The following is a 24,052-nucleotide window of genomic DNA, read 5'->3' as shown; positions in this document are numbered from 1 at the left end:
ATGGGCCTCTCTGTTTGTCAAAAGTCGTGACCTAGTCTGCACTGAAACCAAAGCTGAGGGTCTCCAGCCTACCCCAAGGGATCTGGACTCTGCTTACCCTAGCCTGGTGCAAACCCCACCACAGCCTGCCTCTTCCCAGAGTTGTATGACAAGAGCAAAGCTGTGTGTGAGGTGGGGGGAGTGGGAGGGGCAGCAATAGGTCTCTGGAGTGCATTCTTTCTAGCAATTCTAAAAGGTGATATGTTGACATGGCTGCTGTGAAAACAGTGATGGAAATACACTAGAGCAAGCAGCGTGACACAACTCCCAAGCCAGGTGGTAGAGGAACCTAGGACTTTCTTGTGCCTGCTCCCCACCCTCACCCCTCACCCTCACCCCTCACTGGCCCCCAGAGTAGAGCTGGACTGTGCTGCTCTGAGGAAAGGGCGGGGAGGGCTGCAGGTGCTAACCATGCCATTGTCTCTCTAAGGTGTCGGCCATGAAGTGGGGCCTCCTGCCTGTCTCCCACAATGCCCTGCTGGTGGGGGACATGGCCTATTATGACTTCAATGGGGAAATGGAGCAGGAAGCCGATCGGATCAACCTGCAGAAGTGCCTTGGACCCACCTGCAAGGTTAGCTTAGCTCTTCTGGGACAATAATCTAGAGTGGCATTGTCAAAAGGCAACATCACAAAAGTGACATATGTTCATTGGACAATAAGGGAGGGAGAGAGGGGGAAAAAAAAAGAAAGATCTCTCTATCCCACTACCCTGAGATTTTGCTGTGTACCCCAAATATATTGAAATTTATATTTGCAAAACTAGGATCATAAAATAAGTTGTTTTCCCTCAGCAATATATAGTAATTACCTTTGTATGTTATTAAATATTTTCTCTATCACCATTTTAAATTATTAAATTTAATTAAATTATAGCACAACTATTCACAGACTTCATTATGGGAATAATTGTGCTATAATTTACCTGAATACTCTTCTGTGGTTGAACATTAAAAGGTATTTTTCAGCTGGGTGCAGGGCTCACGCCTGTAATCCCAACACTTTGGGAAGCCAAGGTGGGTGGATCACTTGAGCCCAGGAGTTCAAGACCAGCCTGGGCAACATGGCCAAACCCTGTCTCTACAAAAAATACAAAAATTAGTGAAGCTTGGTGGTATGCACCTGTGGTCCCAGCTACTCAGGAGGCTGAGGTGGGAGGATCGATTGACCCCAGAAGGTGAAGGCTGCAGTGAGCTGTGATCACATTGCTATACTCCAGCTTGGGCAACAGAGTTAGACCTGTCTCAAAAAAAAAATTTTTTTTTTCTTCCTGAGTTTTTTCTTAATAAAAACAACACATTGATGAAACTCCTGTCAGCTAAATCTTTGTGTGAACTTGAGATGAGTTTCTTAGGATAAGTTCCTAGGGCTGCACGGGCTAGAACTCTCACTTCATGTCGCCAAATTGCCCCACACGGTTTGTTCACTCTCCCACCCCATGTCTAGGATATGAGAGTGCCACTTCCCTGCAGTCTCCCCAAACTTGAGTGTTGTTGCCTTTGTTTTTCCACCAACTTGCAAGAGAAAAATGGAATCTTATTGTTGCTTGACTGAACTCTTGAGCCCTGTTTTATAACAGCACGTATTTGGGGATGGTTAGCTCAGTATGGCACAGCCACGGAGCCTAGTCTGGGTTGATGGGCGCTTTGCCGCTGTCCTGGCAAGGAATGCACTGCCTGAGTCATTTCCCATGAGTCCCTGTCTTCTCATCTCTAACACAGTGAGGTATCCTGCCTCTCTCCTGACATCCTCCAGAACATTATTTAGAGTGTGGGGAGAGGGATGAAGTGTTCACATCTACGAAGTGCTACAAGAATTTGAAAGATGGGGTATTCGTTGTTTGTAGTACTTTTTGTGGGCCACAGCCACTGTCTCTTTCTGTTTCTCTGGCACTTGAGAGGAAAAAATACCAGCTGTTTTCAACAAGAGAGGATGTGATGTTTAGAGCCACCAGGCTTCAGCCCAGGCTCTGCCTGGAGACAGATCTGACACATGGATCTGTGTCCCAGCTCCCAGGCTGGTGTCATCTGGTTCCAGAGAGTTCTTGAGAGTAAAACCAACGAAGAAAAGTTTCGGAGGGAAGATGCAGTTGAACTTTGGGGAGTTGTGCTCTTGGTACAAAGTCAGTTTGGGTTCCCCCACTTTTACTCACCTTTCCCTGACTGAGTCTAAAACATTGCACTAATAGTGAGAACCCCTGGCTTCTAGTTCAGATGCTTCCCCTAATTAGCTGAGAGACTTTCCGTTTTTGGGTTTTTTTTTTTTTTTTTTGAGACGGAATCTTGCTCTGTCACCGACTGCGGTACAATGGTGCGATCTCAGCTCACTACAGCCTCCACCCCCCAGGTTCAAGTGATCCTCCCACCTCACCCTCCCGAGTAGCTGGGACTACAGGCAGGCACCATCACACCCAGCTAATTTTTAAATTTTTGTATTTTTAGTAGAGACGGGGTTTCACCATATTGGCCAGGCTGGTCTCGAACTCCTGACCTCAAAGTGATCCGCCCACCTTAGCCTCCCAAAGTGCTGGGATTACAGGCGTGACCCACCACACCTGGCTGAGACTTTTAGTCTTTTCAGGCTTTTATTGTCTTTTCTATAAAACCAGTGAGTTAGATTAGAAGGTCACTGTGGCCTCTTTCTAGAGCTGTGAGATCTCAGAGCTGATAGGGCCTCGTTGAGTTTATGGTGCAGAAACCTAAGGCCCAAAGAGGTGACGTGACTCACCTGTTTCTGCAGGGCCACCTCTCAGAGAGCCGCCCCCTGGGTTTTGACTCCCACGTCAACTAAGTCACAGGAGCAAGAGATTGCTATTGAGGTGGGAACTCTGTACTGGATAGCAAACAATTTCATTCACTTTAATATACACATCAGTTTTTCAAGCTTCTAAGCTTTCCAAGGCCTAAAAACCCAGGCATTGCCTAAAGAAATTGACCAAGCTGTTTAGTCTCAGTTTTAAAATGCCTTCTTCAATTTCAATTTTTAAAATGCCTAAAAACCCAGGCATTGCCTAAAGAAATTAATCAAGCTATTTAGTCCCAGTTTTAAAATGTCTTTTCAATTTCTTAGGGTAGATGCTTTGAGTTAAAATCCCATGTGGCGTAGCTTTGGGATATTTGACTAGAGAACATAAACAAGGAGTTGGGAGAAGGGGCCCTGGGATTGGTTGTGGAAGTTGATCTAAATAAAATGAAAAACCTCTCCCTCTTAACTACAGTTTAGAGGACTTAAGGTTTTAATTGACTATTTATTTCTCTACAGATCCTGGTGCTAAGAAACCATGGAGTGGTTGCTCTGGGTGACACCGTAGAGGAGGCATTTTACAAGGTCTTCCACCTGCAGGCTGCATGTGAGATACAGGTGAGCAAATTCTCCTGGGAAGTGGGCCCAGGAGTGGGCTCTGACAGGGGCCTGTGGGCAAACTTGGTGACCCTGTTGGCTGTGATTCAGGGGATCTTTTGATCCCAGCCGTCTAAAAGCCTTGCCCTATTTCTCTGCCTTGGCACCATCTTATCCTTCTAAAGTTTCACACTTAGGATTAGTTCTGTGGCTTTGAAAAATGCATCAGCATTGTCTAACAAGCAATAAATACCCACTTCTTGGGGATCAGTGCCCAGTCTGGTGAGCTGCATGGGCTCATCAACTGGACAGTGGGAGAAACTGTAATAAGGCATAGAAATTTTTTACCATGCTCATATGTTACGTGGGGTATACCTGTTGCACCTATGCCCAACAGACACACAGGTAGGTTTTTGTTTGTTTGTTTGTTTGTTTGTTTGTTTGTTTGTTTGTTTTTGAGGGGAGGGGGTAGGTTTGCAAAGGCCAGGAACATGGTCAAGTCCAGCAAGAGAAGCGGAAAGCAGGCCAATCAGGGTGTTGATGTGGCAGCCTTAACAGCCAGGGCAACCCCAAGTGATGTCCAGGAAGCCGTCATGAAATCCCTAACCGGGAAGGGATAGAGAAGACAGGAGTGTCAGTGATCAGGGAACCCCCTAGAGGAGTTGGAGAAGCAGTAGGAAAACAGACAAACCTGTAGTTGTATAGACAACAAGGTGGTGTTGGATAAGCCAAGCACACACTTTTCAATGTGACAAGTTGGTCAGGGGCAGGTAGGGGGCCTTGCGCAACCCTGAAAAGACCTTATTAACCAGACCAGGCTGACCAGGCTCCATATTCCCTGCTCTGGGCTGTGTGCCCTTGGGTAGAGGACTTGCCCTGCTTGAGCCTCTGTCTCCTCACCTGTAGACGTGGGGCCCAGCGGGTCGCTGTAAGGACACAAAGAGGGGTGTTGCTGATGCTATTTTTAGGACTCAACTGACATATGGAGGCCCGTTGCTCCTGGATGAGTCAGCTCTTTGCCCAGCCCCTTGGTGTCCTGTCCGCCCTCTCCTGGCTGGCCTAGGCAGAGCAGCACCCAGAGGAAGAGGTCTTTCTCTTGGAGGCACTCTGGGGAGATTGAGATCTGCCTGGAAGCGTCGCTGGTGGAGGCTCTGCAGTGGGACCTTTTCAATTGTTTTAAAAGGATATTTGGTAAGGACAGCTGTGAAGATAATGATGAAGTATTAGAGGCAGTGGTCAGAACAGGGGCAGGTGGACACAGACCCAGCTGGTGCCTTTCTGATGTGCTGTAGTGCCCCCCACTGCTGCCCAACGAAAGATTCTGGCCCTAAGCTCTGACCAGTGACTGGTGGAAGAATCTGGTGGAGCCTCTGGGATACCGGGAAGCTACTCTCCCTTTCCCACATCTGAACTCTTAAGAGCTCCCTGTCTTCCTTCTGGAGAAGATTCTTCAATAAGAAAATATCTCCTGTAAAAACATCATCTCTGCAAAGACAGCTCAGCCCTAAAAATGAGTGGAGAGGGATGCCCATGTGTCGCACCACCCCACATGGTGAAGTACGCCTCTCCCAGGATCCAGAACCCCAGAAGCAGTTTCTGGGCAGTTCAAAGGGCAGAGCTGTGGGCTTCTGTACCTGACAGCCCCCTTCCCTCAGCTGCTGTCACTTTCTTTTCAGGATTCGTTTGCTGAGACCTTGTTACAGGACCTCAGGCAATGCAGACAGATAACCCCGGGCAAGCTCCAGTGACCTTTTTTTCCCCCAGCTGGTAGAGCAGAGAGGCTTCTAGAGGTGGGAATAGAGCTGGAAGATGTGGAAGAAAAAAGCAGGAAAGCCTAGAGGAGGTGTGGGTGGATCAGGGCATGAAAGAGCCTGGGTAACAGTGACTGCAGGTGCCGCTGGGAGCACAGCCCTGGCCAGGTCATTTTTGGGTGAAGCGGCCAGCACTGAAGCTCTGTTTCCATTGTGGGCCAAGTTTTCTTCCTTGGTGACCTTGGCAAACAAGCGAACGTGGCTGTGGTCATGTTAGTAGTTCAAGGCTGAGAGCCTATTTATTTCTCCTGACGATGGTGTTCTCTCTGCTCCCCATCAATTTGGGGTTCCGGGAAACTGGGTCATCCCCCGCTGAGAGAGGCAGCTCCCTGCTCTGCCGACAGGCAGATGGGAAGAAGCTCAGGCAGTTCTTCTCCATCTGCTACCCATCACCATGGAAACTGGGGGAGGAAGAGGGAGGTGGGAGGAGGCAGCTCTCGCAAGGTTGTGGGCAGTCTCTCCTTCTCTTCTTCTCCATTAAATATGGGTCCCCAGGGAATAGCGCTTCTCAAAATTCATTCATTAGAACATTATATGGCACCCCATATGTACCAGGTGCTACACTAAGTGCTTTAGATCCATTACCTTAAAGACTTCTCACAAGGTAGGTACTGCTATTTTCACACAGTTGGTAAGTGGCAGAGCCAGGATTCAAACCTGGGCAGCCTGGTGCCCTTAAACGCTACCTGGAGAAGTGCTGCCTCACCAGGGCTGTGAGGGGCAGTGGGAGAAGTCTGTTTATCTTCCGCTAGACACATGGCTTGGACGAGAAGGGCGTAGATAATATTCTTGCTTCCTTCTCTTCACAGGGTGACAGGGGTCAGCTGGGAGGGCTGCCTGGCTGACCTCAGAGAAGTATCACAGGGGCATTTGTTAAATGATGAATTTAACACACTCTAAGGTCTGTCCCCGATCCTCTTGGGATCATAGACCTGTATTTGTCAGCAGGTTAAATTGGATTTTTTCGTTTCCAGCAAAAAATAACTGTCACAAAAATACTGAAAGCTTGCATAATTAAAGCAGTTTCCCATAACAAGCAGGCTAACATGGGATATCATATCTTATTCGGAATGCTAATATAATAATGTGCGGTACAAAACACCTAGTTCACCACCTGGAATATTCATAAGCCATTGTCTCTTTATGTAGCTAGATTTATCATTCAGGAAGCCAAACCCTAACCAATTATATCTGAGTGGTAGATACATGAGGGTAAATAGAATGTACCATTAGATAAGCACAGAATTAAAAAAGTAAGGGGATTTGTTAGATTAATGAGTGTTTTTTAGGATCATTCTAAAATTGCCTGCTGTATACACACACCTCTTGTCCTAATACTCAGAGTCCATTGCCTACAACCACCTGCATTGCCCTCCGCATGGAGCCTTGACAATGAGGCAGACACTCTAAGTCCATGAGTGGGAACTCTCACCCCTGCACAGTGCTTGGCTGTACACTATAGGCATTTTATCTGTCTCCTTTCTCTGGGCTTCCTTGACTGACTAACCCCATTGTGGAGAATATATTCTTCCTTTGGACCTGTGAATTCATCCCATGAGGTCACAAATAAATTTCATTGGCTTGGGAGCCAGCCTATTTCTTTCAAGTGACTTTTAAAAAAATATAGGGGAGGTCAGCCATGGTGGTTCATGCCTGTAATCCCAGCACATTGGGAGGCCAAGGCAGGTAGATTGCTTGAGCCCAGGGGTTCGAGACCAGCCTGGCCAACATGGCAGGACCCCATCTCTATAAAAAATACAAAAATTAGCTGAATGTGGTAGCACACATCTGTAGTCCCAGTTACTCAGGAGGCTGAGGTGGGAGGATAGCTTAAGCCTGGGAGGTTAAGGCTGCAGTGATCCGAGATTGTGCCACTGCCCTCCAGCCTGGGCAACAGAGACACTGTCTCAAAACAAAAATAAAAAAACATAGGAGATATTTCAAACATACAGAAAAATGCAGAGACTAACATAATAGACACCCATACCTACCAATCAGATCAAACATATTCATAACCTCTGGCTTCAAATCTTGAAGAAACAAAATATTACAAACAAGAACTGAAGTCCGCTTTGAAGTCCTTTCCAGTCTCGTCTTCCCTCCCTCCCCAGATATAATCACAATTCTAGGTTAGTCTGTATCCCAGGTAACTTTCAGTCCTCTGTTTTGATTCTTAAGGTTTAACGCTTGCTATTTCCTTCTTTATAACCTCTAAGAACTGGCATCCGAAAATAAACTAATAGCTCTTTTCTTGGAAATGGGCGCATGCCCGTCAAGTATGGGTGGCTCTTTCTCAGTGTGGCCTCTAAGTTCTCCTCTGCGACTTCCCATTCTCTCATCACATACAGGAGCATAGATAAGTGCAGGGTACCCATGTGCACATGGGCTGAGGGCTTTCTGCTCTTTGCTGCAGGTGTCGGCTCTGTCCAGTGCCGGGGGAGTGGAGAACCTCATCCTCCTGGAGCAGGAGAAGCACCGGCCCCACGAGGTGGGCTCCGTGCAGTGGGCCGGGAGCACCTTTGGGCCTATGCAGAAGAGCCGGCTGGGGGAGCATGAGTTTGAGGCCCTCATGAGGATGCTGGACAACCTGGTGAGTCTCCTGCCATTGCCCTTCCAGGCCAGTCCATTGAGGCTTAGCCCCCTGGAACCAGGAAGTACAAGGCATCGGGTGGGCACAAGAATCACCAGCATCACAGTTAGGTTGTTGAAGCCTCATTGATGGGAAATTTGATTTAGAATGTGTGGTTATTCTAATAGTAGCTGAATTTTTGTAAACTGTGGACTTTGCCACCCACAACTAAGTGCTGTGGATATTGTCATATCTGCAGAGTCCTCTATGAAAAGTTGTAGTCCAGGCTGGGTGCAGTGGCTCACACCTTTAATCTCAGCACTTTGGGAGGCCGAGGCAGGAGGATCACGAGGTCAGGAGGTTGAGACCATCCTGGCTAATGCAGTGAAACCCTGTCTCTACTAAAAAAAAAAAAAAATACAAAAAATTAGCTGGGCGTGGTGGCACACGCCTGTAGTCCCAGCTACTTGGGAGGCTGAGGCAGGAGAATTGAACTGGGAGGCAGAGGTTGCAGTGAGCCGACATTGCGCCACTGCACTCTAGTCTGGGTGACAGAGTGAGACTCCGTATCAAAAAAAAAAAAAAAAGGTCATAGTCCAGTAAAACCTAGGACACAGAGCCTATCTTATACTGGGGCTTTGCTCATACCTCTTATATAGTTAGTTCTGTCTTTCTGTCCATTTCATGACTTTAATGCAGAAAACACATAATACTACTAATTTCCTTAATCCTAGGCAGCACCTTTGTAACAATATCCTATTGTAATGAATAAATGAACCAATCAGTCGTGTAAGGAATTAAACTAGTATGTGTCTAGGAGTGGGCTGGCTCTTCAAAGGATATAAAAAAAATTTTAAGACATTCTTTCTTCTTCTAAGGGCTAACAATTTAGCTGATAATATGAGATATAAACAGATGACAATTCAAGAACAAGAGGAAAGCATATGCAATGAGGAGCTAATTGCATAAGAGGCTGTAACTTCTTAGATTGCTCAGAGAAGTGAAAGTTGAAATCTATCTTTATAACATTCCGTCTGATTCATTTTTCCCATCCTCATGCTACCGTCTTGGGCCTTCTTTATCATGTCAAGGTTATGGCAATACTTAATACATTTCTCCCTGCCTTCAGTTCCTCCAAATCATCTCTACTTTGTTACTAGGCTGACCATGAGGGCTGCTTTATAATAATGAAAGGTACAATCCACAATGAAAATACAACTCCCATTAACATTTGTATGCTGAGTAATCTATGCCTAAAGAAAGTACAGTGACTAAATGGTTTCACACAAGAACTTTTTCCAACCTTTAAGACACAGATAATTCTGTTATTTAAACTCTTTCAGAGAGGAGTGAAAAAAGAATACTAAGCCATAATAATTGTAACATATTTAGACCAATTTTTCTTTGAATGTTGATGAAAAATGCTACATGAAAACTAGCAAATAGTATCAAGCCTAATAGTAGAATAATAATATACAATAACTGGTGGCTCATTCCTAGAATTCAGGGATGGCTTAATAATATCAGTCTATAAATCTTTTAAATGTATTTCATTATATTGAAGCATCAAAGGATAAAAACTTTTGATCTGTCCAGTATGGTGGCTCACACCTGTAATCTCAGCACCTTGGGAGGCTGAGACTCGTGGATCGCTTCAGCCCAGGAGTTCAAGACCAGCCTGGGCAACATAGCAAGACCCTGTCTCTACAAAAAATACAAAACATGGCCAGGCATGGTGGCATGTGCCTATTAAACTTTTAAACAAAACAATTATTCTTGGTCATAGCACTATTATTTAATATTATTCTAGAATAATATTGGAATTCAATCCAAGGCAATGAAGCATAAGAGGTATAAATATTATAAAGGAAAGGAAATTATTATTTACAGATAATATGGTTACATGCCTATAAAGTCCAAAAAAAAACTGAAAAAATATTTAAAATAATGAGAATACTTTTGTAACCACCTGATGGGTTCTTCCTGCCCATTGCACAAGCAAAATCAGTTCACAGAGACCATGGCATTACAGTAAAGAAAGAGTTTAATTGATGCGAGTCTGGCCACACCATGCAGGAGAGAAACTCAAATCAATCTCACTGAAGCCTCAGAGGTCAGGGATTTTTCAAAGGGGGTTTTTCAAAGATTCCTGGTCTTAAACTCTTGGGATCAAGTGACTCACCTGTCTCAGCCTCCTAAGGTGCTGAAATTACAGGTGTGAGCCACTGTGCCAGGAAGATTCAAAGATAGTTTGGTGGGTAGGGGGCTAAGGTATGGGTGATACTGATTGGTTGGGAATATAATCATAGGAATGTGGAATATGGTCCTCGTGCACTGAGTCTGCCTGTGGGTGGGGCCACAGGACTGACTGAGTCCCAGGTCCATCCAGTTGTCAGAAATGCAAAAGCCTGAAAAGATATCTCCAAAGGCCAATCTTAGGTTCTGCAATAGTGATATTATTTACAGGAGTAATTGGGGAAGTTGCAAATCATGTGACCTCTGGAATAATAGCTGGTAATTATTTAACTATGCCTACATCTTAGTAAAATTCAGGCCCTTTCCTGTTCCTAACTTGGTGGTCTTTCATCAGTTTTACAGGGCAGTTTAGTTTTTGGGAAGGGCTATCATCATTTACACTATACACTAAATTTCTCCTGAAGTTAGCTTGGCTCACATCCAGGAATGAGCAAAGCCAGCCAGCTTGCGAGGCTAGAAGCAAGATAGAGTACTGTCATAATTTTGCAAAGGTGATTTCAGTTTGAGGTGGTCAATTATGCAAATATATACAAAAATCAGTAGTTTTTGTATCTTAACTACTTTGAAAATATAATAATGGGAGAAAATAATCCTATTTGCAAATGGATCACAATCATAAAACACTAAAAAGCAGAATCCATGTTTTTAAAACCATAAAACTTTATTAATAGACATCAGAGAAAACCTGAAGTCAGTGAAGAGCTATAATTTATTCTTGGTTAGAAAGCTTCAATAGGGTAAAGAGGTTACTTCTCCAGAATTAATCAATAAACTTAATGGATTTCTTTCAAAAATGGGGGAAGGTACGAGGACTTGACAAAATATCCTTCCATGTGAAAATCAGGATGGCTAGGGCAATGTTATAAAAAGAAAAGTAATCAGGAATACTAATTCCACCTCATGACAAAGTGTGATAAAGCTTTAGCAACTAAACGGCGTGGCACTAGCAGAATGGATGTGCAAAACAATGCAACAGCTTAGAGAATCCAGAAATAGATCCAAAATATATGAGAATTTAACACAGGAAAAGCAGGCACTTTATAAATCAGTGCGGGAAAGATAGACTACTTGCCATCTGGGAAGGAAAACTAAGGCAGCTTTGCTACTTCATTTATTTCAACAAGATAAATTCCTGGTTTATCAAAATGGTAAACATAAAAAGTGAACTTATAGGGGTATTAAGAAACATAGAGTTATGTTTTTGATGCCCTCGTGTTAGGGAAGACTTATCAAGCACGGCAGAAAAGGCTGCAATCATGACAAATATTGATAGATATGATATTAAACAATTCAAAACTTGCATTTCTATAAGCCACTCCCCCACCATAAACAAGGTAAAAGACAAAGTATGGAAGGAAATATTTTCACCATCTATGATAGTGAAAAAATTAATATTCTTAATTTACAAAGAGCTTACAAATCAATGTGAAAAAGAGAAACATCAATAGAAAAATGGGCTGAGAACATAAACCATTTACAAAGGAAAATAGTTAAGTAGCCATTATATGTGATTGGAAATATCCGTTTTACTAGCATCAAACATATATGGACACACATGTATATGCATAGAGATATGACTGGAAAGGTTTTTAGTGGTTGTCTCTGGGGTGAGAGTTTGCATAAAATTCAGTTTTTTTCTTTTTTTTTTCTTTTGCTTAATTATTCTACATGGATCGGTATTTCCTTTATAATCAGAAAAATACCTTAATGTCATTTTAATTTAAAAATAGAAGACAAGGAGTGCTGAATATTGCTCCAACAGCTGCCAAGGTTCCAGAATGTTTGTTCTGTCCAAGAAGCAGTCAGCTCCAGCTTTGAGGGATGTGGCCTTGCTTAGGAGACAGGAATGTTCTTGAGTCTGATTTCAGGGTTCCTAGAAGGAAATTGTTAAGAAGTTTCAGAGTCAAGGAAGGGAGGGGTGACTGTTAAATCAGCTGGGAAGCTTTTAAAGATCCTGTAGCCCAGGCCACGCTGTGATCTGATTAAATGGGCAACTCTGCATCAGGGCCCAGGCATCAGTGTTTGTGTGAAGCTCCCCCGGTGATTCCAGTGTACAGCCAGGGCTGGGAGTCACTGGACCAGAGGAAATCCGTGGCTCCATTTGGATGAGGAGCTCTGTCTGTCTGGTCCACAAAGGTCTAGGGATTTTCTCAGCCCTGATCAGAGGACTTGTTGGGGTAGAGAAAGAGAGGGGCTGGGGGACCAGGAGGAGGGAACAGTTCTGAAATATGCCAGAAGAGTGGAAAGCCTACATTATTTAATGGAGATTTGGGTTTACATGAAGAGTCCTTTAAGCAGATGGAAGGAAAGGTGTATGTGCATGTATGTGCAGGTACAGGCCTTTTCTCTCACCCCATAAGTGGTTCTATTTTTGTCCTTTATAGGGCTACAGAACAGGCTACACGTACCGCCACCCCTTTGTTCAAGAGAAAACCAAACACAAAAGTGAGGTGGAGATTCCAGCCACGGTCACAGCCTTCGTGTTTGAGGAGGACGGTGCCCCGGTGCCCGCCCTGCGACAGCATGCCCAGAAGCAGCAGAAGGAGAAGACCCGCTGGCTCAATACGCCCAACACCTACCTGCGGGTCAATGTGGCCGATGAGGTCCAGAGGAGCATGGGCAGCCCCCGACCCAAGACCACGGTAAGGGGGAGCCCAGGACAGACCCGGGCAGAGAGGGGCAGGCTGCATTTGCAGGGTGAAGCATTTTTAAAACGGGAATAGAACAAACCTCTCCTGCCCCAGGTTAGTAGCATCCTCTTTGGGCTTCCTTTTGGGCCTCTGAGAACAGCTGCTCAGGCCCACTGAGCCCCTGACCACTTCTTCCTTGCACCTCCGCCTGAGTTTTTGGGTCTAAGGAACAGATTTCTCCAGAGGGCAGTTGGACCAGGCACATGACCCAGAACCAGTTGGTTTGTGCTTCTTTCTCCCACATCCACAGGGGGCTCCTGGGAAATTCAAGGGAGGAGCATTTAACACTGGCACTTCAGATCTGATGCAAGCCCAGGAGGTGGGCTGTACAGCCACTTCTATGAAGTTATATTTTCTCTCCCTGTCCCCACCCACAGGCTCTCAATTTTTCATTAACATAAAAGTAGCCAACAGCCAAATAGAATAGCTCTTCATAAAACAATATGAACCTCTCCAAACTCAAATCAAGTTACCTAATACTGAAGCCCAAGTGGTTGCCTGTGTGTCAAAGTTGGTTCCCGAGGTTCTGACCCCAACTCTTGGATGTTCTTTATAGCTGACCTTTGGCCTAAGGGCCTTCATTGGTAACTGGGTCATCTGTTGCCCTTCTCTGCTCCTGGAGACAGACATCAAAGAGGCCTAAGAAGAGAGAGTGTCTATGAGTAGGCTTGCTGACCTTCCACGCAGGCCATTGGGCCCAGATCTCATGGGTGGACCACTGGGGAGGACACATGTGCCTGTTCCCTCACCTCAGCCCCATGGCTTTGTGTTTGTGCAGTGGATGAAGGCTGATGAGGTGGAGAAATCCAGCAGTGGCATGCCAATTCGCATCGAAAACCCAAACCAATTTGTGCCTCTCTATACCGACCCCCAGGAAGTGCTGGAGATGAGGAACAAGGTAAGTGGGGGCTGTTTATCCCACTCTCTCTTCTCCCACATTGGGGGGTCTCAAGTCCCACAAACAGGAGCTGAGTTCCCAGGATGTGCCTTACTAGCTGACATCTCACATGCCTCACAGGAGAGAGAAACTACCATTGACTGACCATGGCCCAGGTGCCGTGCTAAGCGCTGTACTCATGTGGTCCCATAACCCTTTACCTAGAGCATGGCTTGGTTTACACATCAGCTGTCTCTGAAAGTCCTGCCCACAAAATGAGTTTTAATGAATTTTATACCATTTTCCTTTTGGCTTATTTGCAATATTTCAAGATCGCTGTGTTTGTTTCCGGACCTTTGCCTGACAGTTCACTTGCATGTATTTTTAATGTTACTTTAAAACTGCAGTTGTAGCAGGCACCTCTAACAGATCAGATCACTCACAGGATAGTGTTGCAGTGTGTGGGCCCGGATACCCTACAGCACTTGTTGAAAGTTTAGATTCCTGGGTCACCCTCCTCTACCTCCCTCCCTCCCTCTCCCCTCTCCCCAGACATTCAGATTCAATGGTGGGGGGTGCCTAGAATCTGTATTTAAAACAAATTCCTCAGGGGCTTCTTAGGATCAACTATGCCTCATTTTACTTTTCATAGTTTACAGCTCCTTCTGGTTTCATGAAAATCTGGTGCTTTACATAAATTGCTAATACACCCTGGAACAGACTTGGAGGCCCCCCCCTTAGAGTGCAAGGATTGCATTAGGATAGGAAACGGGCTCCCACACCGCTGGAGACCTTTCTAGACCCCAGGCACACCAGTATGCCCCCTCCCAAACTCCATGCTGACCCTGAACAGCCAGCTCACTCTCCCTCTCCCCTTTCCACACAGATTCGAGAACAAAACCGACAAGATGTGAAGTCAGCGGGGCCTCAGTCCCAGCTCCTGGCGAGCGTCATTGCCGAGAAGAGCCGAAGCCCGGTACAGCAGAGGCTGCCCCTGACTGGCGGGGAAACGTGTTTGCCTTCGGGGTCTTCTGTGCCTAGGGCTGGGCTGCAGGACCCCTGAGTCCTCATACCCACCTTCCCCTGTGATCTTGGGTGCCGGTGCTCTTGCTGCAAAATGGAGGCCCACCTCACAGGGGTGCTGTGAGGACCAGGGAGGACAATGTCTGATGGCCCCTGTGGGCACTGGGCGGGAGAACAGCAGCCCAGCCTGCCTGCAGGAGTGATGCGGCCGGCTTCCGTACCTCCCGCCATGGAACTCCACTCTGTCCTCCCTTACTACCCCGTGAAGTGGGGACTCATAGGCTTGGGGCCGGAGACTCCCAGGTGCCCCAGGTGTGCCCAGCCCTGAGTGTCTCTGACCTCTGTGCCTGGTATGACGTCATCCAGCCAGAGCTCTGGAAAGATGATCATGTACCCATAGAGAAAGGGTATATAGACAGGATCCATGCTCCTACAGGATGGGAAGGGACAACATTACCCACACAAACCCACATTAAGTTAGAAAGTATTGTCATTGTTTTTGTGCTTGAGATAGAACAGTGTTTTGTTTAGTGCTTAGCAAAAGGGGCGAAGTTCAGAATTCTGGCATGTGTTTGAAATCACTGCCGCTCCTTGCAAGGTAGCAATGGGCATGACATTTTCCTTAGCAGTAAAAATTGGGGAAATACAGGAAATGTTCCTCTCTGCAGGGCAAATTGTGATGATGCAATGATTTCAGGTCAAGACTGCAGCCCACAGGGTGGGTGCCCATTGGCAGGAGAAGTGTGAAAGTTGCGTCATCACACCTACCTCCCCCCCAACCCCAACTCAGCCAAGATGGGGAACACTGAATATCCCGCAGGGTCAAGGATAGAAATAGCCATGTTCTGGGGGGAGGTGAGAGTTCATTACAATGAGCAAAACTGTTAAAAAAACAAACAAAAATCTCCCCTGCCATTTATACCAAGTGCTCTTCTCGGAGTCCCTCTTCTTGGGTTTTTGGTCTTGGATTCTCGGTTGACTCCGTGATTCCCTGCATTAGGCCTACTGTGGCCTCCCTTTTGGAAGGGGCCCAGGGGCCAGAAGACCTGGCAGGCCAGGGCAGGGAGGACTGGCAGGCTCCAGGCTCACCTCCCTTTGGCTTCACTCTCTTTGCTCCTCAGCTTCAGAGCACTGCATCCTCAAAGGCCAAGATGAGGATGCTGAATTAGGAAAAAGGGCTGTGGAGTCTGAATTTTAGTTCCTATCTTGGGCTAGAGGGGTCAAAGAATTCCTGAAGCTTATGCAAGGGTCGGCTGGTCAGCTCCCCAGAGCCAGGGGCTCCACAGAGTTGGCAAAACCCAGTGATTTTGCCAGTATCCCTGCAGGGACCTGCGGTACAGGCAGGTTGAAGATCTGAGACTCAGGAACCTTGGCCCCTTTGTCACTTACGACTGTGTGCGAAACAGGACTAACAGTTTGGACTGAGAGCACTGAAGCTGCTGTGTGTTGTGCATATAACTTAATGCTGTGTGTTGTGGCTTGCACTGCTGTGGGGGCGGGGAGGGCAGTGGTGGGGAATGGCTGGCATGAAGCTTGCTTGAGCCAATGCTATGCTTGCTGGGCTTTGGCTGACTGGCTTTGGGCCACCAACTGTATTTGCATAGTGATGGCTTGGAAGTGTCCATAGAAGGGATTGCAATAAAGGTGTGTCTTCCTTCTGCTCGGGAGCATCCTTTGATTTTATTTCAGGGGCAGACTGTGGACCCCCTATATTCATCCAGCCAGTTACAAAATCTAGGGGTGAGGTAGCAATGGGGAGGAATGAACAATCCCTACCCCAAAGCCCTGAGCTGTTTCCAAGGAGCTGCATGCCACGCTGTCCCTAGCAAGACCGCTTGCAGCCACATGAATCTAAAAGGAAGCTGGGGCCTGCACCCCAACTGCGGCGTTCAGAGAGCGACACACCCTCTGTGGTTAACTTTCAGTCTACAGAGAGCCAGCTGATGTCCAAGGGAGACGAGGATACCAAAGACGATTCAGAGGAGACGGTGCCCAACCCCTTCAGCCAACTCACTGACCAGGAGTTGGAGGAGTACAAGAAAGAGGTGGAGAGGAAGAAACTAGAACTTGATGGTAAATGACCCTGAGGCCCCCCTGCTTCCAAGTCCCCCAGGGTGGAGGGGAGAGCTCAGGACCACCAAGAGAGGACCATCCTGCCCCATCATCAAAGAACACTTCTACCGTAGTTCCATTAATCACAAAAATGCCCTTCATTGCTCTGTTCCTGACAGTTACTCAGTGCCTTCATGACCTCACTTGACCCTCTTACCGGGCATAAAGGAGTTAATGCTTGTAATGTGCTTAGAGACGTGCCTACAAATACGGCTTAGGCCAGTAAACACCAGATCAATTTTAGCTATAATAATGATCATAGTCATCATTATTATTTCCCATCAGGTCTAGTATAAGCCTTTTAAACTGGCAATCAAAACCCTCCACCAGCTGACACTTTATGTCTTTTTCTCACTCTTTTATTTCAGATTCTTGAGTGAAGCCCATCTCTCTGTGTTGACTCCCAAATATTCACTCACAGTAGCTTGTATGCTCTTGTTCCTACCTTTGTCTCTTCCTGGCATGGTTCCCCTTCTTGGCTAGCCTGATCAGTCATCGACACTTCCGGCTTCCTCTCAAACCCCTCTCCAGCTAGGAAGGCCTCCCTGTCACCCTCTCTACTCCACTCAAATTGAGCTGTCCATTCTCTTCGCTTCCTGACCACTTGGGGTCTGAGACACATAATTCAGCTTTTGGTTGTGTCCACTGGGCTAGACTGACACTCCCTCAGGGCAGGGTCTTCTTCCACCATCTCCACTCCTCACCCCAAGTCAGCCACCTTCCTGGACACAAAGCAGGCACTTAAAAAACCCTTGCTGGCCGGGAATGGCCTGTAATCCCAGCACTTTGGGAGGCCAAGGCTGGTGGATCACTTGAGGTCAGGAGTTCGAGACCAGTCTGGCCAACATGGTGAAACCCTGTCTCTACTAAAAATACAAAAATTAGCCAGGCGTGGTGGTGCACGCCTGTAATCTCAGATAGGAGGCTGTGGCAGGAGAATTGCTTGAACCTAGAAGGCGGAGGTTACAGTGAGCTGAGATCACACCACTGCACTCTAGCCTGGGTGACAGAAGGAGACTCCATCTCAAACAACAACAACAAAAACCAAAAAAACCCTTGCTGGCTTGCTTGGAGCTCTAATGTGCCAATTGAAAAGCAAATAGAGGAACATGGCGCTTTTTATCCCTAGGGATTGTTTGGACAGAAAATGTAAATTTGATGAATTAAACAATAGTCACATGCAAAGAAATCATGGGTGTTTTTAAGGGGAGTCAGCAAAAAATAAAATAAGGGGAGTTGGTGGTTGTGGGTCCACCTCTTACCCGTTGATATGCTCTTTGCTCACGACACAAAGCTCCTGGCTGGTTCTCTTCAGAGACAGGACAGGAACAAGAGCAAGGCTCTGGTCCGGCCATGTGTGAGTTCTGCAGTGTTGCCCTCCACATCTGGAGTAATATATTGGTAGGTGTGTTTTGATGAAGGAAACATGACTCCACCCTCTCCCATTGGCCTTCCCAGGGAAGTAGCAGAAATCTAAAAAGGTCAGGGGGAGGAGCTAACTTCAGCCAGAAGGTTCATTATCAGCTAGGAGGATTGATGACCAAATAGAAAAAAGTAATTTTTAGAAGGCTTTATTTCCCTGCCCATCTCTTCTCTATTGGACCTCTATCCTGAGGTGTTTTTCTGTTTTTTCAGGAGAGAAAGAAACTGCCCCAGAAGAGCCTGGCTCACCTGCAAAGTCTGCACCTGCTTCTCCAGTGCAGAGCCCAGCAAAGGAGGCAGAGACAAAGAGCCCTTTAGTCTCTCCTTCCAAGTCTTTAGAGGGTGAGTCCAGCTGAGCAGGCTGGGAGGGAGGGAGAGGGGTGCATCTGCAGGCTGGGAAGGTGCCCTGCCTTCCACTCGTGTTGCCCCTAATCTGAAAATCTTTCCCCTCTGCTATTTCTAGGGAATCAGAAATAGGGGTTATCAAGTTTCATGTTGTTTCACTCACAAGCTATAACACTACACCTTGCAGCTTAAACCCAGTATAAGCAATGAAGAATAAGTTACTGGCTGGCCCCCGGCTCCTTGCCCCAACTCAGACATGGCCGGGGCTGTTAGGCCTTTCCAGATGCACTAGCTCCTTTCTCAGACTTTAACGTGTATAGGTGCCACCTAGGGATCTTGTGAAAATGAAGATTCTACTTATTAAGTCTGGGATGTGGCCTGAGAGGCTGAATTTCCCAGGTGAGGGTAATGATGTCATACTCAACCTTAACTGCACATTGGAATCGCCTGCGGAGCTTTAACAGTCTTGATTCTTGGATCCCACCCCCAGCTTTTCTGAGTTAAGGAAAACTCAGAAAAGTCTGGAGTCAGGTGGGTTGAGGAGTACAGCCTGGAGTTTTCACATCTCTCCAGGGGAATCTAAAGTGTGGTCCAGGTTGAAAACAGCTTCAATAGAGATACTAGCTTAAAGAACTGAGTTCAAGGCCCAATTGAACTGCTAACTAGTAATAACTGCTAATTTTAGCAAATCAGATAGCATCTCTGAGCCTCAGTTTTGTTGACTGTCAGATGGGGCTACTAATATATTCCCTTTTTATACATGTATAAGGGAAGTGTAGGTGAAAACATACTTTGAAAGAGTAAAAGCAGGACTTAAATAATTTAAGATGCAATTATGGTTATGGTTAATAGTATACATAAAGTGGATAAGAATTATAGTTCCTGGCCACCTAAATCATAGAAGTATCTTTACTGAGCTCGTGGAATCACTCCAGGGCATGAACACTCCATCCCAGGTCCCCTGGAGACCCCCACCAGACAGAGCCCTCCTACTATCCAGAGGGCAGCAATCTGGTGGCCTATTGGAATCTTCTCCGTCTGGGGTAGAACGGCCACACATGTGGATTCCGATAGAATCCCCCAACCCTGAGCTCCCTCCACAAGCAAACTATTGCCTCATGTGCAGGCCCAGCGTTGCCAGAGGAAACCCATCTGCTTGAGGCCAGAGCCCCAAGCGGATGTACCCCGACTGTTGTGTTCATTGTGTCTCACCGTGGTGTTGTCAACCTGTCTCCACAATGTCTTCCTTTCTCTTCCCATTTGTGCCTTCATCAAAGGAGTTTCCTCCGATTCTGAATACTTGTCTCTGTAGTAAGTATAGAGAGGCTGTTTACTAACTCACTGCAACCTTGCATTGGGGGAGGGAGGATTTTTTTTTTTCAAAAGAAATAGATTTCTCCCCCACGTTTTTCTTTTGCGACTCACAACTCTGCCTTTGGGAAGTTTTCTGGCTGTAAAATTCATGGCCAATTCCACATGCACTATGCATGGATTAGGCTTCTCTACATGAGATGTGGATATACACATAGGCCACACACATACACAAACACATAGGCACAGAAGCCGAGAAGCTCCCTCAAGCTCCCAAGCTCCCAAATTCCCAAGAGTTTGCAGGCAGTAGGGCCAGCTCTTGGGCACTCATGGTGGTAGAGTGCTTATGGCTCTCAGGAGCTCACTCCTACCCCTCTTCCTAATGCACGGGCACCTTGAAGGAGCCTGTGGCCTCATCTAGGTTTTGGGCTAGAGCCTGAACTGCCTTATAAGGATGCATAGAGGGCCTGGTCTGCTAGGGTCTTCAGGACATGTGTTCCAGGTGCAGGAAGGAAATCCAGGGCTGGAGAGGAGGCTCATGGAGGAGTGGGACAAGGGCCAGGAGGGGCGTGCAATGGGTGGGATAGCTGTTTACCCACTGCCTGACATTTTACACCCTATAGCGAGATTCTTCATTCTTCCCCTGGAGGGGCCCACTGTTGAGTTAGAAGAGTTGTCTTGAAAACACTTCCCGTAACCCACTTCCTGTAACAGACAGAGCTAGGGAGCATGGCACCTTGGAGCAGACCCTGCATGATGAGGACACAAGCTGTAGTTGGGTGGGGAGCCCGGTGTGAAGACTTGGCCAGGCTGCTCACAGGCTTGCCCAGCTCCTGGGCAGACAGAGCTGACCCACCATGCAAGTCTCTGCTCTTTCACATCTAGCCCACCCATCAGATCAGGGATGGCTTTTTCCAACCATTTGCCACCATGTCCTCAAATCCTTTTATGCTGAGTCGCCTCAGTGTCACTCCTCATCTGTCTACCTGACTCCTACCCCATCAGCCTCTCTGAAGGCTGGCCATCAGAGACAGCCTTTGCATCTGGCCATCTGTGCTATCACCTTCTCTTTAGCTCCTGTCAGACCCTTGTCCCAGCTCACCTTATCCTCTGCTGAACCCTCAGGGCAACTGGCTACGCCTGCAAAGAAATAGCCCTGTATTTGACATCACATGATCAGCTCTGCCACTAACTAATCTAGCCATCTCAAACAAGTCATTTAAAAACACTGCTGGATGGGAATAACATGAATCTTTGCCTTTCCTAACCCACAGCATGTTGTCAGGATGAAATGAGCTACTGAATATAAAAGCACTTTGTAATATGCTTTATATAAGTTAGTCCTTTTTGTCTATCATGTTCTCCAAACTATAAGAGCTAATACAGCACTTGATGTTTTAAGCCACTAAGTTTTAGGGTGGTTTGTGATGCAGCAATAATATGTGATTTAAGTCATGGTATAGAATAAGAACTAGTATTAACAGAAATTAGTTCTTTTGTGGGTTGACTGGGGTTGATGGGGCTTAGCTGGATGATTTCTGATTGATGTGATATCTGCAGAGGGCTCCTGTCAGTAGGGAGCTTGACTAAGCTGGAACTTCCAAGATGGTGCACTTACGTGCCTGGTACCTTAGCAGGGGCAGCTAGAAGGCTGGGCTCAGCCGGGACACTGAGATGGCTGGGTGTCTGTCTGTTTGTCTGTCTCTCTGTCTCTCTGTCTCCCTCTGTGTGGTCTCAGGGCCCACCCATGCGGCCTCTCTACATGTTTCCCATCAGGGTTGTTGGACTTTATACATGGTGGTATAAGGCTCCCAAAACTGTGAAAATAGAAGTTGCTAGGCCTTCTTAAGTCTTTGGCCTGAGGCCTGCTCTGTGGCACTTCCACTGCATTCTACTGGTTTTGCCAGCCACAGGGCCAGCCCAGATTCAGTGTGGATATCCGGAGGGATAGCTCATTGGGGTCATATTTGCACACAAGCTGTACCAGATACTGAAGGTATATTTGGGTACTTAGAGGAACATTTGTATCCCAGCTATGGTGAGTGGATGGGAGTCACAGAGTCCACTGCATCCATTTATGAGAAGCTCTACTTTCTTTTTTATCAGTGGTACTCTCAGTTTTTGGGGGTAAGTAAAAGTCAGAGAAAGCATAGCATTCTAAACTTATGTTTCTCAATGTGTGGCCAATGGGCCTTTTGTATCAGAATTACCTGGGGACTTGTTAAAAATATCTATTTCTTGGCCCACCTTCTGTTTCAGTTTATTGTGAGGACAACACTAAGAAGCTGCATTTTCACAAGCTCTCTCGGTGATTCTTTCAGACACGGATGTTTGAGAATTTAAACCCAGACAGAAACTCTGTTGCAAACCTCTCTGCATGGCCAGCATCCAGCTCAATGGTCAGCCATGGGCAGCTCAGCTTGTTGCTCTTCTTCCTCTCTGCTCTGTTCTTTGAGCACCGGGGGCCTTTTTGATTGTTGCTGCATGAGCGCCCAGCTCTTGTGTCAACATAGGATATGTTTTTTTTTTCAAGGTCTTTAATGAATCTCTCTGTGACCTCTATGCAATAGTGTGGCACTGCCTTTTCAACAGGAAAATAAAAGCAGTACATGGCAGTGACCAATTCTCCATGCATTTGGAATATAGGTCAGGATCCATCTGATTGACCTTGTGTGCAGAAGTGCGTCAGCAAATCCTGTTTCTAGGCCCTCCACTGGTGTCTTCCCTGCTGCAAAGAGAGGGCTTCTCAAAGCTGGGGGGCTTGAGGCAAGAGGTCATGTGTTTGAGCCTGAGATGTCAGCAGGCCAGAGAAGGAAAGGCAGCCTTTCTCCTTCAATTATGCAAGGTCCATATTCCTTCTCCATGTCTTTACCCCAGTGCATGGCCACAGAAGAGCCCAGCTACTGAGCTGATACAAGGCATCCTCTGTTGAGCCTTCATCTGACCTCACTTGGCAAACGTCAGCAGCAGTAAACATGGCTTGAAAATGTTGTCTCTGAGCTGCATGATGATTGTTAGAGACATAAAAGAGTTTCTGTCAGGAACAGTGTACTCGGGTGATGAATAGACTCTCAAAAGAAAAAAAGATAATGACACATGCAAGTGTAAAATGAATATGTGAGCAGTGGGTTTAGAGGAAGGCGAGCTTATTGTCCATTGTCAGGGGTGGCTGTCCAGATACAGTGTGGCTTCAGCCAGACCTTGGATAGGTACATGTTTGGAGTGGCAGACAGGAGTGGAATGGGCTGTGCAGAGGTGGTGCCTAGGAAGCTGGGGAGCTGGCATCCTGGAAGGGGGCTGTGTTAGAGTTCTCCTGAGAAACAGAACCAACAGGATATATAGAGAAATAAGAGGGGACTTCCTAGGGGAATTGCCTCATGTGATTATGGAGGCTGAAGAGTATGTTGTCTCCAAGCTGGAGAACAGGAAAGCCAGTGGTGTAACTCAGTCTGAGTCTGAGGCCTGAGAACTAGGAGCTCTAAGCTTCAGGGTAGGAGAAGATGGGTGTCCTGGCTCAAGAACAGAGAGAATTTGCCCTTCCTCCACCTTTTTGTTCTATGTGAGAGGGCCCTGAACAGATTGGATGGTGTCCAACCATGTTGGTGAGGGCAGATCTTCTATATTCAGACTGCTGATTCAAATGCTAATCCTGGATGGACACGGTGGCTCATGCCTGTAATCCCAGCACTTTGGGAGGCTGAGGCTGGTGGATCGCCTGAGGTCAGGAGTTTGAGATCAGCCTGGCCAACATGGTGAAACCCTGTCTCTACTAAAAATACAAAAATTTGCTGGGCGTGGTGACATGCTCCTGTAATCCCAGCTACTCCGGAGGCTGAGGCAGGAGAATCGCTTGAACCCGGGAGGCGGATGTTGCAGTGAGCTATTGCACCACTACACTCCAGCCTGGGTGACAAGAGCGAAATTCCAACCCCGCACCAAAAAAGCTAATCTCTTCTGGAAACATCCTCACAGACACACCCAGAAATATTGTTTTATCAACTATCTGGGCATCCCTTACCCAGTCAAGTTGACACATTAAAATTAACCACCACATGTTCATTGGTGGCCAAGAGACAGGCAGTGGTTGGAGGCTGTGGGCTAGTGAGAAATCAAGTTGGAGAGGCAGAGTGTCCAAACCAGCTCCAGAGTGTCCAAGCCCCCCTCCTCCTCCAGCCTCTAGAAGCCTTTTAGTCCTTTGTCTCCCAAACCACAGGGTCTGGGTGTGGGCCCTGACTTCAGAGTCCAGTCTTGTTCCCAT

At 46.7% G+C, this 24,052-nt stretch overlaps 1 protein-coding gene across 1 annotated transcript in view; it reads left to right on the top strand.

Annotated features, from left to right (window-relative positions):
* The window catches only part of ADD2 (adducin 2), a 111,611-nt gene that overhangs the window by 77,135 nt on the left and 10,424 nt on the right, over positions 1-24,052 (top strand). The window contains exons 8-15 of the mRNA XM_003262521.4: positions 470-613; positions 3,301-3,399; positions 7,603-7,779; positions 12,399-12,656; positions 13,483-13,602; positions 14,468-14,557; positions 16,530-16,677; positions 18,352-18,480. Coding sequence (XP_003262569.1) covers positions 470-613; positions 3,301-3,399; positions 7,603-7,779; positions 12,399-12,656; positions 13,483-13,602; positions 14,468-14,557; positions 16,530-16,677; positions 18,352-18,480 — 1,165 coding nt within the window. The remainder of the gene's footprint in view (positions 1-469; positions 614-3,300; positions 3,400-7,602; positions 7,780-12,398; positions 12,657-13,482; positions 13,603-14,467; positions 14,558-16,529; positions 16,678-18,351; positions 18,481-24,052) is intronic.

Source organism: Nomascus leucogenys, chromosome 14 (assembly GCF_006542625.1).
Source record: "Nomascus leucogenys isolate Asia chromosome 14, Asia_NLE_v1, whole genome shotgun sequence".
NCBI classification, from domain to species: Eukaryota; Metazoa; Chordata; class Mammalia; order Primates; family Hylobatidae; genus Nomascus; species Nomascus leucogenys.
The sequence above is the reverse complement of the archived record's forward strand: the minus strand, read 5'-3'. Positions and strand labels throughout refer to the sequence as shown.